At 34.8% G+C, this 18,802-nt stretch overlaps 2 protein-coding genes across 3 annotated transcripts; both read left to right on the top strand.

The window, feature by feature from the left end:
- Positions 1 to 2,848: 2,848 nt before the first annotated feature.
- On the top strand, positions 2,849 to 4,303 carry LOC110099766 (plant intracellular Ras-group-related LRR protein 8-like). The gene is made up of 3 exons (XM_020827022.2): positions 2,849 to 3,049; positions 3,229 to 3,398; positions 3,500 to 4,303. The coding sequence occupies exons 1-3, from the start codon at positions 2,885 to 2,887 to the stop codon at positions 4,206 to 4,208; spliced, it is 1,044 nt and encodes a 347-aa protein (XP_020682681.2). The 5' UTR covers positions 2,849 to 2,884; the 3' UTR covers positions 4,209 to 4,303.
- An 11,537-nt stretch (positions 4,304 to 15,840) lies between these two features.
- On the top strand, positions 15,841 to 18,564 carry LOC110099789 (nucleotide-sugar uncharacterized transporter 2). Of its 2 annotated transcripts, none has more exons than XM_020827071.2 (7): positions 15,841 to 16,033; positions 16,681 to 16,832; positions 16,918 to 17,126; positions 17,206 to 17,299; positions 17,390 to 17,556; positions 17,649 to 17,819; positions 17,932 to 18,564. In XM_020827071.2, exons 1-7 carry the CDS (start codon positions 15,943 to 15,945, stop codon positions 18,215 to 18,217), a joined length of 1,170 nt encoding a protein of 389 aa, XP_020682730.1. In that variant the 5' UTR covers positions 15,841 to 15,942; the 3' UTR covers positions 18,218 to 18,564. The 2 variants fall into 2 exon arrangements, with proteins under 2 accessions (XP_020682730.1, XP_028548884.1); XM_028693051.1 differs by having other exon boundaries at positions 17,206 to 17,338.
- The last annotated feature ends 238 nt before the right edge of the window (positions 18,565 to 18,802 follow it).

Here is an 18,802-nt window from a genome sequence, read left to right as displayed (position 1 = left end):
TTAAAGGGTTTATAGGGGAAGTAAACATTGAAGGTTAGGGTTAGGGTTTTTTAATGAGTTCTTGGGGTTTTTTGAGAAATAAGTTTTCATGCATGTATGTAAAATATGATTTCACTAGGAAAAAAGGCGTTGCATGTCATAACATTTGCCGTGATGGAGAGAAATATTTGATGTCTTAGTATTGTATAAAAAATTAACACACACAAATAAAAATGGAGTTGCAATCGAAGAGTTATAACCTTAAGCTTTATATCTAAGTTTCAAAGCAAACTTCAATTAGTGCCCAAATTTAATGCACCAAAATAGGATAAATAATTTATGCTTCGTTGGGAAAAGCTTTATTATTGTTTCTTAAAACAGCTTTTTAGTATAAAAATCTTAAACTTTTTTACTAGAAAACTATTTTAAGAAGCAATAATAATGTCGTTCCAAATGAAGCCTTAATTTTATTTAAATTGAGGGAAATATGAGAAAAAAATAATTTTTTAATTATTTGTTAACTCATTATAAATATATAATTGTTTTTTTATTTTTCTGATTTTTATTTTGTGAAGATGCCAAACTTTTCCAAATAAAAAATATATAAAGAATTTCTCACACCTAATAATAATTAAAATATTTATCTGATTGTCACATCTCAAAAAGTCATGTATCAGATAACAAAAATATCAAATAGATAAATCTACAACTGTAATAAAGCTTATCAGATATATTTTGTTATTTCAAGTTGCAAAAATTTGCTGTGTTTATTATTTAAAAAAAATGTCAAAATGACAAAATTTCTTTACTAAATTATTAATTACAAATAAATCTCACTTTGATTAAAATACTTATATTATTGACATAAAATTTTTCCAAATTATTTAGATATTTCTTATGAATTACTTTCCAATTATATATATATATTATAATATATATATATATATATATATATATATATTATATTTATATATATATTTAATTTTTTAAAATATAAGTTATAAATTATAAATATGTCACTCAAATTTATAATCCTAAAAATACAAAAATCTCCTTTAACAAGGATTTTTTTTTATTTTAAAAGTGATGAAAAATAATATTATTATTATTAAATTGATTAAATCTATATTTATGATATAACTTATAATGATTATACTAATTAATTATCATCTATATATAGTATATCATTCTTAACAAACTCTTCTAATATAAAAAGAGAGTAGGTTGACTTTGGCTCCTAGTACAATAGTCAATGTGAATGAGACCATAATGTACGGTTTTCTTAAAACAAAAATATTATCTTACCTGAGGGAAATTTACAATTATGCCCATTGATTATTATCAAAAATTCAAGTTGCAATAAACAACAAATTGATTTATTATATCATGAAGAGATGATGGTAAATACCGTAATATCAATAGATGGTTCCAATTTCTGGTCGAGATTTATGGTCTAAAATATGACGGCATATCTCGCGTGCGGCGGCGGACTTTTGACTTTTGAGGCCGAGGCTTTGATAAAAAAAAAGGGAATATAATATAAAATTATTATGTATTATTTATATAATAAATAAAATTTTAATGTTTATCATATATAATATTGCATAATAAATATTTCGCTTTTAAAAAAAAATATATTAATATTTTTATTAGAATTAAGATTTGGATGTTATATAAATAAAATATAAAAATTTTAATATTATAAATTTATTTTTTTTATATTATGAATATAATATTTCAAGAAATTTTAGTGATTATTCATTAGACAAAAATTTAGTTAAAATTTATTTAAATTTATTGATTTTTTAATTTATTTAATAATTATATTATCTCAAATTTTAATAATTTAGAGATCTATTTAATTAAAAATCTATATTTCAAAATATTTTCCTAGACATTAATTTTGAGAACCACGTGCCATAAATGTCAATGTCCTCCACATGTGCCAATTAAGTTATATTAATACCAAAGAAAAAAAAATTATAGATAGGTAATATTTTAAGTCACGTGAAAAAAAAGCTAAAAATTAGAAGATAATTACGTGAGATCAGCATATAACACATTTATTTATCTATTTAAAAATATTTTTATATTTTTAATATTTATGTGTGCCTACTTTAACTTTTTTTTTTACTTTTACCGAAACTATAAATTAATTTTAAACATCTATTTTATATTATATATAATGCTCATTTTTTAAATTAAAAGTTAAGATTTAAACTTTTAGAAAAATAATTTATTTAAATTTTTCTATTTTCCAAAAGTATTTATAATTTTTATCATCTATTTTCATCAGGAAATAAATTATATCAAGATATCATGATATAATTTTAATTAAGACGGTCTTTTAAACCGTAAAATATATTTGAAATAAATTCGTGCATAAAAATAAATTTTTAAATCTCGAAATTAATTTAATAATTTTTAATTATATTATTATAAAAAATTATTTCTTAGTATTCTGAATAATTTAAATTAAGATATATATATTAAAATACAACCATTTCTTAGTACTGCGTACCGTACTCCGACATAAGAGCCTTGCTATATATGCCCTACTCTCCTGCTTTGACACCATCAGAAATATCAGAACAAAGAGTTCCTGCCTTTCTTTGTAACTTTCTTTCAACTAAGTGATCCCTCCTCTCCTCTCTTCCTCTCTCTCTCTCTCTCTCTCTCTCTCCTTCTTTCTCTCTCTCTATGAGGATGGAAGGAAGGAAGAAGGGAGCGGCAAGAAAGCAGAATAACAGTGGAATATGGAAGGAGGAAGACTTGAGTGGGATGGAATTGGCTTCCCTTCCAACACATCCCTCCATTAATCTTGCTTGCATCACCCAGCTTAATCTCTCATGCACTAACCTCTCCTTCTCTTTCTATCTCTATCTCTCCTTCTTTCTGTCTCTCTATGAGGATGGAAGGAAGGAAGAAGGGAGCGGCAAGAAAGGAGAATAACAGTGGAATATGGAAGGAGGAAGACTTGAGTGGGATGGAATTGGCTTCCCTTCCAACACATCCCTCCATTAATCTTGCTTGCATCACCAAGCTTAATCTCTCATGCAATAACCTTCAGGTACCTAATCACCCTCTCTTATTCAAGCTTATTTAATTCCACCATATAGCCTTATATCTCATCATATGAGGAAATATTAAACTAAGGAGAAATTTTTCTTATAAACTTGAAGTGATTCATCTTGCAAGAAATTAATATGTTTACTAATTTCAATCAAATGTTTTTTTTTTTTAATTCAGAACTTGCCGGAGTCGGTGACGGCGAGGCTGGTGAACCTGGTGGAGCTGGACCTGCACTCAAACCAGCTTAAAACACTTCCTAATTCAATCGGCTGCCTTTCAAAGCTAAAACGCTTTGATGCTTCTGGCAACTCGCTGGGCTCACTGCCCATAACCATCCAAAACTGCGGGTCAGTTTGAATTTTCAATAACAATTAGTGCAAAACTTATAAATTTTCGTATAAACTGTTAATTAATGAACTAAATACGTTTTCATCTACTACTTTGGCAGGTCATTAGAAGAATTACTAATCAATTTCAACCAACTAACCCAGCTCCCAGACACCATAGGACTCGGCTTAACCAAGCTTCGCCTGCTCTCCATTCACTCAAACAAACTAACTTTCCTTCCTTCCACAACCCACAAACTCTCCTCTCTCCGCTCCCTCGACGCCCATCTCAACACCCTTCTAACCCTCCCCAAAGACCTCCACCTCCTTCCCTTCCTCCATTCCGTCGATATCAGCCAAAACTTCCATCACCTGAACTCCTTGCCTGACTCCATTGGCCTTCTCCCTTCCCTTTCACACCTCAACATCAGCTATAATGGCATAACGACCCTCCCCGACTCCCTCGCCTGCGCAACTGGTCTTCGCAGCCTGAAAGCCGACGGAAACCCGCTGGTTTCTCCGCCGTTGGATGTGGTTGCGAACGGAGTGGATGCGGCGAGAGAGTATCTTATTGGGAGAATGAATGGTGTGGCGGTGAAGGGGAGGCGGAGGAAGGGGTGGATATGGAGAATGGCGAGGTGTGGAATGGTTGAAGGAAGGATAGTTAAGAAGGAAGACGATGATCAGTATGAGGAGGTTTCTCGTGAGTATCATTCAGTTGATGGATTTGGGACGCCTGGGAGAAGGTATATGGAGGCTTTGTCGTCTCCTCTGAAGGCTTTTTCGAGGCAATGGTCTACGCCGGCCACGGCGAAGCCGGCGTGGAAGTAGCCAGCCAGCTCCTTTATATACTGACTTTTGTGTGTGTGATTTTTATTCAAACGATAAACTCTCTCTATTACCAATATTATTATATTTTCGTCGAAATAGGCAGCCAATATTACGTTTTTTGTTTTTTTTATTGTAATGATTAAAAAATAGCTTATGGTGGTGGGCTTTGCGGAATTTCGTCAAGAAACGATTACTAGATGAAATAAAAGCTTTTGGGCCCTAAGTAGCAATAATTTGGCCCAGTTCTGCTACGTATATACAATAATAACAAATTAATTTTCTCAAGAAAATTGATGCCACATATTTGGTGCTATTACAACACTGAAGTAAATATAATTCTAAAATAATTTTTTATAACAAAAAAAAAAAAAAAAGAAACTAGTGAATGTTTGGCAGTAAAAAAATAATGACAAAACAGTCTCCAATAATAAGAAAAAGGCTAAAGAGAATTATGTTTGGTTTGAGACATCTTTCTTCATGCTTCTTCAAGCAGCTTTTTAGTACAAAAATTAGGCTTTTGTACTTAAAAGTTTTTTTAAGAAGCAGTAAGAAAGTCGTCCCAAATGAAACCCCCATATGAACTCTTAAGTTTCATTTGAGATAATTTTCTTTTTTGCTTTATAAGCTACTTTTTAGTACAAAATTTCAGTTTAATAAGTTTTTGTACTAAAAAATTACTTTAAAAAGCAGCAGGAAAGTCGCCCATGCTTCGTTTGGGACAACTTTCTTATTGTTTTCTAAAATAGCTTTCTAGTTTAGTTTAATAAGATTTTATACTAACAAATTTCTTTTAGAAGCATTACGAAGCCATCCCAAATAAAGTCTTCTCCTCTAATTGTATTACTATTCTTTAAAATATTTTTGATCTCAATGCTCTCATATGTTCTTGTTTTTCACCTCTCCAAACCTTTAAAACAAATCCATTAAAGCTTTATGTGGGACATTTTTCTTACAATTTTCTACAGTAACTTTTTTGTACAAAATTTTTTAAAAACAGTAGAAAATTAGTGACAAAAAATTATCCAAAATCAAGTCGAAATAAAAATATGTGTAACTCTCTCAAGAATTATATATATGACGAAGTAATGAACATTCAAAGGAATGTATATATCCTAATATCATTATTCTAGTTTTCACTAATGAAGCTGAAAATGAAACTTTACGGCCCTAATTTCATAGTTGTATCATATAATGACCCTATGCATCCTTCAATAATGTATACCTCATTATTATAATGTCAATTTATGCTAAAATCTATATAAGACAATTCTTCTTACAACAACAATAACAACAACAACAACAACAACAATAATTTTTTATCCCACTATATGGGGTTGAGACTATTGAGTACATGAATCCTTTTTCTCTATTATATTTGAGTCAAATTTTTATTTAAAAGGATAAGAACACTTTTCTTAGGAAAAAAAAAGAGCTATACAGCTTAACAAAAAAGTAATCAAGTAGCGTCAAACAACTAGTAGAAAATATATGACTACAGAGGGCATGGTCGTCGATGCGGCCAATAAGTTGCTGGGTTGAGCTTGAATCATCATAGCTTACATACATATTTCAAAGAATGTGAGCTCACATGTTCACATTTATGCTAATTCATTTGAGACATGCAATTTTTTACAATTATGTTTTTACTACTTAAAAAAAAAACTGCTGCACAAAATAGTAAGATAATTATTTCAAACAAATCCTTAAAATATATAGGCTTAAAAATTTAATTTTAACAAGTGTCATGTTATAGTTAAATTCACTTATTATATATTTGTGATTGCTTTTTCAACTAAAATTTGAATAAAAATAGATCTATGAAATTATTTATTTATTTATTTATTACTTTTGAAGATGACAAATGTTATGCTCTTATAATCTTTATTCCAATTTTCATATCTACCATTTCTATCAAGGTTAATGATAGCATTTTTAGTTGCCAATCTCTTATCTTATAAAAAGTGATAAAAGTAGACTACTTATATCTACAAAAGAATGATAACTACAACACCTTAAAGGTTCTTTAGCTTCCATTACTTTTTTTAGTCATAGCTCACGACCCATACGATGCGGAACATCTTAGTTAAAATTTTTCTTTAAGGAATAATTTATCTAACTTATTACATGTTTGTTACATACTTTCTAGAATGTTCTTGCTAGCTTATATATATAATATTGTAAGAAGAATGAGGAAATGATGAATATTATGATATTTTGGAGCCTTTGAGCTTGTGTTGGTTCCTTAGTTTTGTATCCCTTATAGTGATTTATTTCTTTCGTTGATCCACTGCATCACTATGACTTCGTCAGCTCATTCATCGTCATGGTGTACTAACCTCAATAAGCTTATTTGTTATGGTCTGTAGATATCTGCCATCCCTTAATCCAACTCCCCATTTTTCCCCTTCCACTGTTATGCTCATCGATTTTCTAATGTAATAAAAATATAATGAAACTATCATTAATATATATTTAAATTGTTGATTAAATAAAAAATATATTCAATTGTCATCTAATTAAATACAAAACATTACATCTTTGAATTTATTTTATAATACAATAAATAACTTAAAATATCTAAATAAATTTAAATAAAAAATTCTAAATATTATAACCAAACGGCCTAAAAAGTCAGAAAATTTTAAATAAAATGAATATTCCTTAACATATATTGAGAAAAATGATTAAATGCTCACTTAACGGAGCATTAAAACATATATGACATACATATTCATGCAAATTTAATATTATTTTTTCTCTCCTCTTCATTTACATTTTAGTAATTATGCGGTGAAGATAAAGCGGCTATACCATAAATTAAGCATAATTTCTGACTACTTACAGGCATTAAAATAAAATAAATTGACTGGCCACCGCTAGATTTTGGGAGAGAGAGAAAGCAGGTGAAGAGAGAGAAAAGTTGGGATGGGGGAGAGAGAAATGGCGTGAGAGAGGGGATATTAGATTTTTTATTAAATAAAAATTAGATTTTTTATCTAATAGTTAAATTTCTTTTAAAATGTAGTCATTATTTAATAAAAAATTACTAATATCTCCCACACTCTCTCTCTCACGACGTTTCTCTCTCCCCGCCTCTCCAACCTTTTCACGTATATGCTCATTTTGTATCATATCTCTAAGGGTAAAGCCGCTCATCCACCTAAGCAACATCATCTCTGCAACACTTAATTTAGTATTATGCTTCTCTTTTAATGGCAAACATTCGACACCATAAATCATTGTAGGTCTCACCACCATCTTATAAAATTTTCCCTTAAGTTTGAGTAGCACTTTTATATCGCCCAACAAGCCCAATGTATTCCTCCACTTTAACCATCCAACTTGAATTCTGCTGATAATATCCCCATCTATTCCACCATCTTCTGAACAATAGATCCAAGATATCTAAAACGTGTACTTTTATTAATGACTTTATCTCCCAAAGTCACAATCCCCTAATTAGGTCTATTATTACTAAAATTACACTCCATACATTCAGTTTTAGATCTACTTTAGTGAAAACCTTTAGACTCTAAAACAAAGACTTAATTGTGTTGAGGCTAAATGGGTTAGGTTCGGATTAAACTGTTGTGTATTGTTCCTAGATTTAAGATTGTTTTTTGTATAGTTTTTTGTATGGCATGTATGGTCATTTGTATAGCTATTTGTATAGCTTTAGGAGTCTATTAATAGGAGTCTTTAGGTTGTAATAAGTGGCCAAAAAAGAAATAAAGTTTACAGAGTTTTTGGCTCTCTCTCTTCCTCTCTCCCTCCTCTCTCAAGATCCGGTGGAAGTGCTTCTTCTTCAAGTGAAGGATCTGACATATGGTATCAGAGCCACGATGGTGGCGATCTCAAGGTGGAGGAGGCAGAGGCAGATTTCTTGTCTAAAGAAACGGAAGGAGGTAACATTGGCGGTGGCTTGGTGCCGCGATCAAGCTGGCTTTGTGCATGAAGGCGCGAGCAGGTAATTCCGCTTGTAAGGCCGGAGCAAAGCAAGGCCGCACGCAGGCTGTGTGGGTGAAGCAGGATCAACCCGCGAGTTCTTGATCTCGGATTGGGCGGAGACATGACGATTTTGGGGGAAGCAGTCGTGGAGGATCTTGTTCAGCGTTTGCTGGCTTGAGGCTTGCTCGGAGCAGACGAACGAGAAAGCCAGACTTGGGCTGCTCGATTGGCTCGGGTCAGATCTACTCGGTGGACTATCCGAACGCTCGCAGGCGGAAGGAGGCGTGTGCCTCTTGATTGGCCGGCGGATCTCACGGAGGTTGGAGCTTTTGCTTGAAGGAAGATCTTAAATCAAGAGGAAGCTCGAGAAACTAGCCATTTTTGGTTTGTGTGAAACGGTTGGAGATCAGACCCTCAAACAAAGGTGAAAGGGGCTGTTTTCAGGTAGATTTCACAGGGTCATTCATTTCTTTGATTAAAGATATGTACAATCTTCGAGGTGGAGCTTCCGGCTGAGGTACAAATGATGTGTATTGGAATTAAGTGGAGTCTGGGAGACAATGAGGTGAAGTTAGGCTGTTCTTGAGGAGCAGTGTCGGGAGTGCGGGGCGCTTGGAAGTGCGAAGTCGTGCGGTGCACAAGGAGGTCGCATAGGAGCGCGGGGCACTGGTGACAGACACGCAGGTGCTGACCGGAGGTGGCAGTGCGGAGCGTGAGCTTGTGACGAGCGGAGCGTAGGTGAAGGCGCAGGGCTCGCTGCATGGGTGGATACGTGCAAGATGTGGTTGGAGACAGACCATATGAGTGCAAGGCGCGGGTACGGGCTGGAGGCGTTGGACGCAGGCTAGAAGCGCAGTGCGCGAGCATGAAGCGCAGGGTGCAGGTGGATGCACAGGGCGCAGAAGCCGGGTACAAGGTGCTCTGGTATTGGCTGCGTTGGACGCAGTGCGACAAGTGAAGATCTGTCGGGAGGTGAAGCTAGAAACTCAAGAAGATGGTTGATCAGTTCTTGAGAAACTTTTAATTGTCGGTGGACGCTTTTGGCGGAGGAGATCAGCAGGGTTGTTCTTTGGCTGTTCTTTATGAACAGTGGTTATCCTTTGTTGTATAAATCTATGACCAAGGTGGAGATTGTTGTGTATTGTTCATAGATTTAGGATTGCTTTTTGTATAGATTTTTTGTATGACATGCATGACCATTTGTGTAGCTATTTGTATAACTTTAGGAGTCTATTAATATGAGTCTTTAGGTTGTAATAAGTGGCCAAAAAAGAAATAAAGTTTACAGAGTTTTTGGCTCTCTCTCTCTTCCTCTCTCCCTCCTCCTCCTCTCTCAAGATCCGGTGGAAGTGCTTCTTCCTCAAGTGAAGGATCTAACATAAACGGATTATTTTCGAGCAAAACGAATTGTATTTGTATTAAACGAGTTGTGTTGATAAAAAAAAAGCATAATTCATATAAAAAATAGGTTAGGTTCATCTTAGCCAGGGATATTTGGGTCAATCAGGTTATAGTCAAATATTTTTAGAAGCTAATAGGTGGCCATACAACATCTAGATTTTATGTATTTATAATCAAAGCAAACATTTATGTAAGATGAGCTTGTTACGTTGAAGATTGCTAAATTCTAACTTCATTAGTGAGCTGAGACGCCCAAAAAAATATCAAATGATTAAAAGAAATTTTATTGGATCATTTCATGGCATCCCAATTTTCTTAGAAATGAATAGACTCTCCTCCATATGCTTACAAATAGGCTCTATTTCTACACATTTAGAATAAAAATATTAGAATTAATAAATCTAGAATTCATAGATTGACAATAATGTTAATCGTTGACTAACATTATTGTATGTCGTCATCACCTCATAGTGTTAGCCATCAATTGACATCAATGCCTTTGTTAGTACAACCCAAACTTAGTCATCAAACTGATATTAACTTTGCCAACACATGCCATCGATCTACATTGACATCCATTGTTGTCATCGCATGACATCGATCATCCACCAATAGTGAAGCCCTATGTTGCTTCCACCTAGTATCAGTGGTTGATCATGTTTCTCTTTTTGCCACCTATATCTCCCATCATATTAGAAAAATGAACTTGTACATCATCCTATATCACTAGAATTTTAATTCTGACACATGATGTCCATTAACCACTAGTGCTTAATGCCTACTTTTTCAATCATCCGACCTTCTCTCTTATTAGGAGAATGCACTACGGGAAAACATGCGATTACCGTCGGATTTTCCGGCGAAAAATTGTTCGCCGGTAATAACGGCGCAAGCAACGGCGGAATTGTTCGACGAAAATTTTGCGACAACATTTCCGGCGCAAAATACGCCGTAAATTTACCGACGCCGGTTCCGCCGACCAATCCGACGGTATAGGAATGTCTGAACCATTTCCGTCGCACGTTACGGCGGAACAGTTCCGGCGTACGTTACCGGCGGACATTGCGCCAGCGTATTTAAACTAAACGAAATAATACTGACGGATGATGCGTCAGAAATTATACCGGCGTCACTAGCGTCGAAACCGGCGGAACTTCTGCTGGTAAAAAGCCCTATTTCCCGAAACCGAACCCTCTGGCCGTCATTCGTTTCCTTCCATTCTCTCACTTCGACTGCTTCGCCCGTCGCCCTCCGTCGCCGTTTGTCGCTCGCCGTGGTTAGACGTCGCCGACGGTCACCGGACTTCGCCGTCGACTGTCACCGGACTTTGCCATAGATTTTATATTTTATATTTGTTTCATATAACTTTATTTTTGTAGGTTCTACCCATCAAAACAACCGACACATAAAATACGGGACATCATACGGAGCAGGTTTGACGCTCCTTATGTTTCTTGGAAGAAAGTCCAGAAAGAAATCTGGGAGAAGTGGTTTAGAGAGTTTGAGGTATTTAGGGCTAGTGTAGCTTTTGAAGAGTGAATATGGATGGATTGGGTGCGTTAATATCATATGAACACTCGAGTTGCCTTGAACTTAGCCCAAAGTAGATTTGGCTGTGCATTTAATTTCTTGATTTACTTGTCTATTAGAAAAAAAAAATATAAGATAGTTATTATTATTGAAGAAATAATTTGACTTGACTACTCCATCTATGTCAACTCCATGGACTTGGACCAGACCTAGAAATTTCTGGGTTTGGGTCAATCTGTTTTCCATAAGGATCGAGTTCGGGTTTGAGATTCCGACCATTTAAAAATCGGGTCGGGTTGACCCGAAAAGCCAAAAACACTTTGCGGCGTTTTATCCGCCGGTAATGTCCGGCGCATAATGCGACGCTAATTACCGGCGCATATGGCGCCGAAATTAAGACGTTTTTTGACGTCGACAACAATCCATTTTTTCGCCGGTAATTCGTCGGAAACTGTGCCGGAGAAATTTTCGGCGCAAATCTTGCGCCGGAAATAATTTATCGACTCGACCAAAACCGGCGTATCCATTTCCGCCGAAATGTGCGCCGGAAACTTATAGTTCCGTCGGAATATCTATGTTTTTCGGCGGATTTCGTCCGCCGGTAATATGTGGTTTTCCTGTAGTGATGGCTCGGTTGAGTGCCTATTATCTCTCAACTTTTGATAGGCTATGTCTGATTGTACCTAACGCTTAAGAATGATTATCATATGATGTAGATCAACTCCAGTATTTATAGCCCACTTTTTCAGTCACATGGTCTCCCCCTCTATTAGGAGAACGGCAAAACTTACCTACCATATCCAAACACTCGATTTTGCTCATCAAATGTCATTCGACACTTTCAACAATCATTGATCATTTCCTTATTTCTACTGTGTCCCATTAGTTTAGGAGAATAATAAAATCTACTGCCCTTTAACCCTTTATCCCTTGACATGTCTTTAATTGCTCATATATGTTACATTGTTACACATTCTTTAGTTTTAGAAAACAACATCTCTTACTAGCTCTAACTTATATATTAGTAGAATTATTCCAAAATAAAAAAATATATATTTTTTTGCTTTTAAAATATATTATTTTAAAAATGTGTATTATAAATGATACATATTTTAAGATCAATAATAAAAATATATGGAGGTTTAATATAAAATATATTTTATTACACTAAAAAAATTATATCTTATCAAATCCTGTCTCCATCGTTTGGGTCTTACCCACCAAAACGACAACGGTCAGAGCCGAACTTAGCAAAATAGCACTAAATCCCAACCGCTCGTTCTAGCTCAGATACCCTCGAAAATTCCTGTTTTGCCCTTGACCGGAGAGCTAGTCGGTGGGCCCCAGGATCGTAGGGTCCATATAACCCCAATGACTTCACCGACAGCACAGGCATCGCCGTTAACTTTTCGATGCGTCAATTTGTCGTCGTCTACTTCCTTTGCTCCGCAATTTCGCGCGTTGAGACAACGGCTATGGACATCCTGTGCGGATCTCCGTATAGGTGTTAGGTGTTCCAATGCGGTAATAAAATAGAAACTCGTAAAAAATATCAATTATTTATTTGTATTACTACGTTGGTAAATAATTTTTATTTTGAACAATTTAGATGCATAATTTTAAATTCTTATATACTTATATATTTAATGTGTATATAATTTTTTAATATTTATTTTTTATAATTGTTGCGGGTTAAAATATATACGGCGATAGAGTTATAATTCTACGTCTTATTGTTGCATGGATATCCAGCTCATACATAGAGAATATTATAATTTTTACGTGGAAAATTCGAGAAAGGAAAAAAAAAAACGACAGGACCAGCCTATAGGGGTGTCAATTATTGACACGACCCGAAACACAACCCGAACCCGACCCGGAAAAATCCTGGTTCGAAATCAACCCGTTTTAAAAATTGGGTCGGGTTCGGGTTGACCCAGCAACCCGAAATTGACACGAAAACTCATATTTGACCCGAAAACCCGAGATTGACCCATTTTGACTTGTTTCGACCCGTTTTGACCCCAAAATTGAAGACTGACCCACTTTTTGACCTGAAAACTAGCAATTTTGGGTCAACCCCGGGTCATTCGTGTCGGGTCGGGTTGACCCGGACCCGAATCGGGTCGGGTTCGGGTCCGAAAACCTGACCAAGTTTTAAAAACGGGTCGGGTTCGGGTTGACTCGAATAGTACCGGGTCAGTTCCGAATTCGACCCGTTGACCCGAATTGACACCCCTACTGGCCTAGTTGAAAATGATTCCACTAGAATTTGAGCAAAGTGCAATGGTCTGACTCATCATTGAAGACAACCATATTACAAATGTCAACTGAAAGTTTCAGAAATGTCTAGTGTCACTCCAACATCAGGTGGTGGTCCGGCAGCACTCTGGTATCAGGAGGTGGTCCTGCAGTGGCACTTCAGCGTCATGGGGCACTCGGCTTCGGATGGCACTTCGACATCCTTTGATGGTATGGTGGTGATGATTCGATAGAACTCCGACGTCCTTTGGTGGTCTAGTGGTGGTGTGGTAGAACTCTGACGTCCCTTGGTGCTCCAACGGTGGTGCAGTTGAACTCTGACAATGGTGTGGCAGAACTCCGACGATGGTGTGGCAGAACTCTGGCCAGTGGTGGTCGAAGAAGAGCTAAGCGGATGGATCTTTCTTTCTTCTCTTCCTTCTTCTCCCTTGACTTTTTCCCTTTTCAAGAGGAAATGTGGTTCTATTTATAGAATGTTTGAGTAGCATGACTTGTAAATATATGAAGAATCAATGTCAAAATGGGAGTGGTTTGAATGAATGACTGATATTGTTCCACTTGATCTTGGACCATTTAATGGTCATTTGAATGCCTTAATGATATTGAAATTTGGTGATCTTGGGCACGTTGGATTCATCCAATCGAGCTGCTCGATTGGACTATAAGCATGTCATCTTTAGAGTTTGTTTGGTATTCCAAGTTGAGCTTTGAGCATTTCAAATATGCTTTTGACCCTTGATTTGGGCTCATTTGAGCTCAGATTTGAATGATTTTAGTGTTGATGGGTTCGTCTTTCCAAAACGTTTAGTTTGACTATAAAATTGTTAAAATCAGAGTTTGGATGATCCCATATTTAATTTTAATTTTACCTCAAGATTCGTGTTCGATCAAGATAATTTTTTGATGATATATCAGTTGCCCCCCTATTTTTGAACTTTACAAGCTTTGACATTCGAAAATATATAATTACACCTTCTCCTGAATGTTGACCAGCATACACAGCAAAAAATAGCAAACATAATTTATAATTAATTTGCCCAAATTTACAAATTAATAACATCCTAATATTTAAATTTAAGTCTACAAATTTATTGTATTTTATATAAATTTCATATTAATTATATTTTTTAATTTGATTTAAATATTATATAATTGCATAAATAAATATAAAGACTTAGATATTAAATTTAAAAATAAATAAGAAATCAATGGTAAGTATGTAAATATCTCTTATTATTTTTATTATAATTTTATCCCAATATTTATAATTTTTTGTCATTATCAACATCATCATGATTGACCAATTTTCCAATTATTTACTAGTGACTTTATAAATCATCATTCTTTTTCATTTATTCTCAATGGGTGCTAAGATAAATTCAAACTTTATAAAATATTTTTGAGGACTTCTATCTATATAACTTTAGGCATCTTCCATTCTTTTCTAATCCAATTAGAGCTACTTTCATTGCTTTAACTTATGAAAAATTTGTGGCTATATAGTTTTTAATATCTATATTTGACATCATTGTGTTGGATACTAATCATACATATTGAGAGACGTTACATTGCTTAATACATAAATCACGCAAAACTGGTCAATAATATGATTTTTTGATAATTTTGTTTAATATAAGAGACAATGATACAAATCTTAGTGAACATACATGTACATAAAAATTACATTGCTTAATACCCAAATCATAAAAAAACACGATTTTGTGACGAAAATTCTATCACAAATAGCTCATTGCGAAATTCCATCATTGCAAATTTATATTGTGATAAACTCGCTTCGATCGTAAAATTACTAAGAGTATTCAACAATATATTTCATCGCAAAATATGTGTAGTTAAGCTACCGGTAATTTGTCACACGTTTTTTGCAAAAATGATAAAATTGATAAACTCTTTTACAAAAGACCGCAAAATTGTCACAAATCCATAAACTCATAATACATCTAATACATTAAAAAATAATAAGTCAAATCATTCTATGTAATCACTAATAACAATCATAACATCAACATTACAATAGAAAGTGAAGCAAAAATATATTTATATTTAACAAAATATAATACTTTAAAATATGAATAATTACTACACTACAATATTCTATTTTACATTAATTTTAATATGTTTTATCCAAAATAAGATAACAAAATTATTATGATTTTATAATATAAATTTTGTTGAAGAATAAAAAAAAAATTATGAAATATATTATAATTAAATTATTCAATATAATAAGTAAAAGGGTGAAAAACTGAAAATGCTTAATTTCCACGGCTATTTGCATAGAGTATCTCGCATAATTTCATAGAGTATCTCGCATAAAAAATTGACCCTTGAATTTCTTTTCTGATAGAAAAAAAAAGATCACTTTATCAGCACGGCGCGGTCTGAGCACCTGCTGTAAGCTCACCAACTCCTCACTCCCACGAACTTCGCACGTGGCTCTCTCCCTCCTTGAATATCTCGAGACACTCGGTTAGCCCGTCTTCTCTCCTCCTGTCTCCCTTTTCCTCTTCACTTATCTTGCACACTGAACTCTCTCTCTCTCTCTCTCTCTCTCTCTCTCTTGCTGGGAAGGATGCTTTGCAGCAGGAAAGTGATGAACTTCTTCGTAAGAAAAGATGTCAAAAGATTTCTCAAGCGAAAGGACAGTGACGCCAGTGAGAGAGGTACTCTCTCTCTCCGTCTGTCTCTCCCTCTCCTTCTCTTGTACATGTTTGGGTTTAGGTTGGATTTCGCCGTCTGATTCTTTATGCCACATTTCTTCTTTCTAAGCTTTTGGTTGCAATAGAATTCATAGTTTGAAAGGAATCGCTTAGGGGGTTTGCTTTGGCTATGATTTTTAACCCAGATGAGGCATAAAGATGAACATTTAATTACCGTGTTTTGGATTGCTTGGAGGCCAATTAAGTTTCTTTTGCAACTACCAGTAGGAAGATGGTCAGTTGCGACCTTGGTTTACAGTTACAGGGTCAGCGTCTTAGCATAGGAGGGATAATGGAATATTAGATTTATTATTATTATTTTTGTATTTTTAATTTAAGTTGTGTTGTTGGGTTGGTTTGAATTGACTGAAATAATTTGGGGGTTGGTAGGCTTTTATAATCCATTCATGCTTTTTTGGAACTGATATTTGCACACTCTAAAATTTCAAGTATATTACCGCAGTTTTTCAATTTCAAACCCCGTTTCTTTTTAATGGCTTGAATCTTTCCCTTCATTGATTTTTACTAATTTTTGAGTTTATTTTTTTGTTGGAATTTTATGTCTTTTGAAACCCTTTGCATTTGTTATGATAATTCCTTGATGGAATTAGGCAAAAGGTTAGAAGATCTTAGAGCTTCTCTTTTCAATGATCTACGAACATCTGAAGGCGCAAAGCGATTACAGCAGAGGATATGTGGCCCTACAGTTGCTTTAACATTCAATTTCTGGGTTTCTGTTTGTATCATTCTGATGAACAAGCTGGTAGTTTCTTGATGTTTTCACTTGTTTAATCTTGTTGTTTATTAATAGATTCCTGAAATCTTAAGATACTTTTGGCTTTCTTCAGGTCCTTGGAAAAATTGGTTTCAATTTCCCGATATTGCTTACCTTCATCCACTACAGCCTGAGTTGGTTTTTGATGGCCATTATGAACGCATTCTCCTTCCTTCCAGCCTCCCCTCCTGCAAAGTCATCCCGTTTCTTTGCTCTGTTAACTCTTGGCATAGTCATGTCTTTCTCTACTGGTCTCGCAAATGTCAGCTTGAAGTACAACAGGTATTTCTGTCATAAGGGGTTTTGTATTGGTAACTCCATTAACTTTTAAAAATAATGAGAATGCTTTGCATTTTACCAGTGTGGGCTTCTATCAGATGACCAAGATTGCTGTGACCCCAACTATTGTTTTAGCCGAGTTTGTGCTCTTTACGAAAACTGTTTCTTTTAATAAGGTAAAGTTCTTCACTTATGAAACAGTGTTTGCGTATCAAGTCGAGCTATGTTGTGATCAGGTTTCTATCTTATTTCTTTGAATAATGCAGGTTCTGACACTAACAATAGTATCAATTGGAGTTGCTGTTGCAACAGTGACAGACCTCGAGTTTCACTTATTTGGAGCAATCATTGCTTTGGCATGGATAATTCCAAGTGCCGTCAACAAAATACTTTGGTCCAATCTTCAGCAGATGGAAAACTGGACAGCTTTAGCGTAAGTTATTCAAATTATGCACTTTTCCTTTTGGATTGGTTGATCCATGAGCTTTAGGAGCTTCATTAACTAGTTTTGTATCATATAACCAGCTTAATGTGGAAGACAACCCCATTGACACTTATCTTTTTGGTGGCTTTGATGCCCTGGCTTGACCCTCCTGGCGCTCTCTCCTTCAATTGGGACTTCTCCAACACATTGGTTATTTTTCTCTCAGCTATTCTTGGTTTCCTGTTACAGTGGTCAGGTGCATTGGCTCTGGGGTGTGGCTTCTTAATCCTCAAAATCTTTCCATGTGAAGCCCATTTTGCAATTTGCACTAGATAGACTGAGGAATCCCTATATTTACTGTGTTTTTAAATTTTATGTTTTCAGGGCAACGTCTGCAGTCTCCCATGTTGTTCTTGGGCAGTTCAAGACTTGTGTTATCCTCCTTGGAGGTTTTCTTCTCTTCAATTCTAATCCAGGAATTTTAAGCATCTGTGGAGCTATTATTGCTCTCGGGGGTATGTCATTCTACACTTACCTAAACATGCTAGCTTCTCATCAACAAGCAGCCAAGCCAACAAACCGACAATCATCATTTCCTTTAATGAAACCTAAGCATAATAAAGAAAGTGGTGATGCTCATGATGGAGATTTAGTGATGGAGCCTGTCTGAGGATCTGCATATAGTTTGGAAGCACTTACAACTTTAAGGATACATATCAATCTAAGATGATTGGTTGTGAAAATCAGAAAGAGAAAGGGTGAGAGAAACCAACTCAAGTTTTCTTTTGTATTAAACATTTAATTCCAACATTTTTCCTTGTTGCAATTTCTGAAATTGCAGAAATAGTAGAAGCTACGACTCTGTACTCAAAGTTGTATTTACATTGTGTATTAAGTGCGCTGTTCTTTTATTCTGATTGAGGTTACAAATGCATCTCTTTAGAAAGTAAGTTTTCACTGTACATTTGGTGTAAATAATATTAATCAGTATTGAATGCAGGATCCTTTATTCTTAAATCTTGTTCTCCTTACATTTAGTTTTTTATTTTTATTTCTCTTAATTTGAAACCAATAACTAAAGGGGGAACAGCCATGCAGTTTCTCAGCTCAAGACTCACAGTGTTTACTCTACATTTATTTTTTAGGGCTATCATTATTCTAGGGTTGCGGAAACAATAGTTTCTAAACATTTCCTTATTACGTTCTTTCTATCCTTTCATTAAGTATGATTTTTTCTTAATTAATACAAAGAAGC

This window comes from Dendrobium catenatum, unplaced genomic scaffold (assembly GCF_001605985.2).
Source record: "Dendrobium catenatum unplaced genomic scaffold, ASM160598v2 fragScaff_scaffold_220, whole genome shotgun sequence".
Taxonomy (NCBI): domain Eukaryota; kingdom Viridiplantae; phylum Streptophyta; class Magnoliopsida; order Asparagales; family Orchidaceae; genus Dendrobium; species Dendrobium catenatum.
Note: the sequence above shows the minus strand (reverse complement) of the source record. Positions and strands in the feature narration are given on the sequence as shown.

Coding starts and splice junctions, on each gene's coding strand:
- LOC110099766 (XM_020827022.2), top strand. CDS start 2,885: ATGAGGATGGAAGGAAGGAAGAAGGGAGCGGCAAGAAAGGAGAATAAC. Junction 3,050..3,228: donor TCTCATGCAATAACCTTCAG/GTACCTAATCAC, acceptor TTTTTAATTCAG/AACTTGCCGGAGTCGGTGAC. Junction 3,399..3,499: donor ATAACCATCCAAAACTGCGG/GTCAGTTTGAAT, acceptor CTACTTTGGCAG/GTCATTAGAAGAATTACTAA.
- LOC110099789 (XM_028693051.1), top strand. CDS start 15,943: ATGCTTTGCAGCAGGAAAGTGATGAACTTCTTCGTAAGAAAAGATGTC. Junction 17,127..17,205: donor GTCAGCTTGAAGTACAACAG/GTATTTCTGTCA, acceptor GCATTTTACCAG/TGTGGGCTTCTATCAGATGA. Junction 17,557..17,648: donor GAAAACTGGACAGCTTTAGC/GTAAGTTATTCA, acceptor TCATATAACCAG/CTTAATGTGGAAGACAACCC.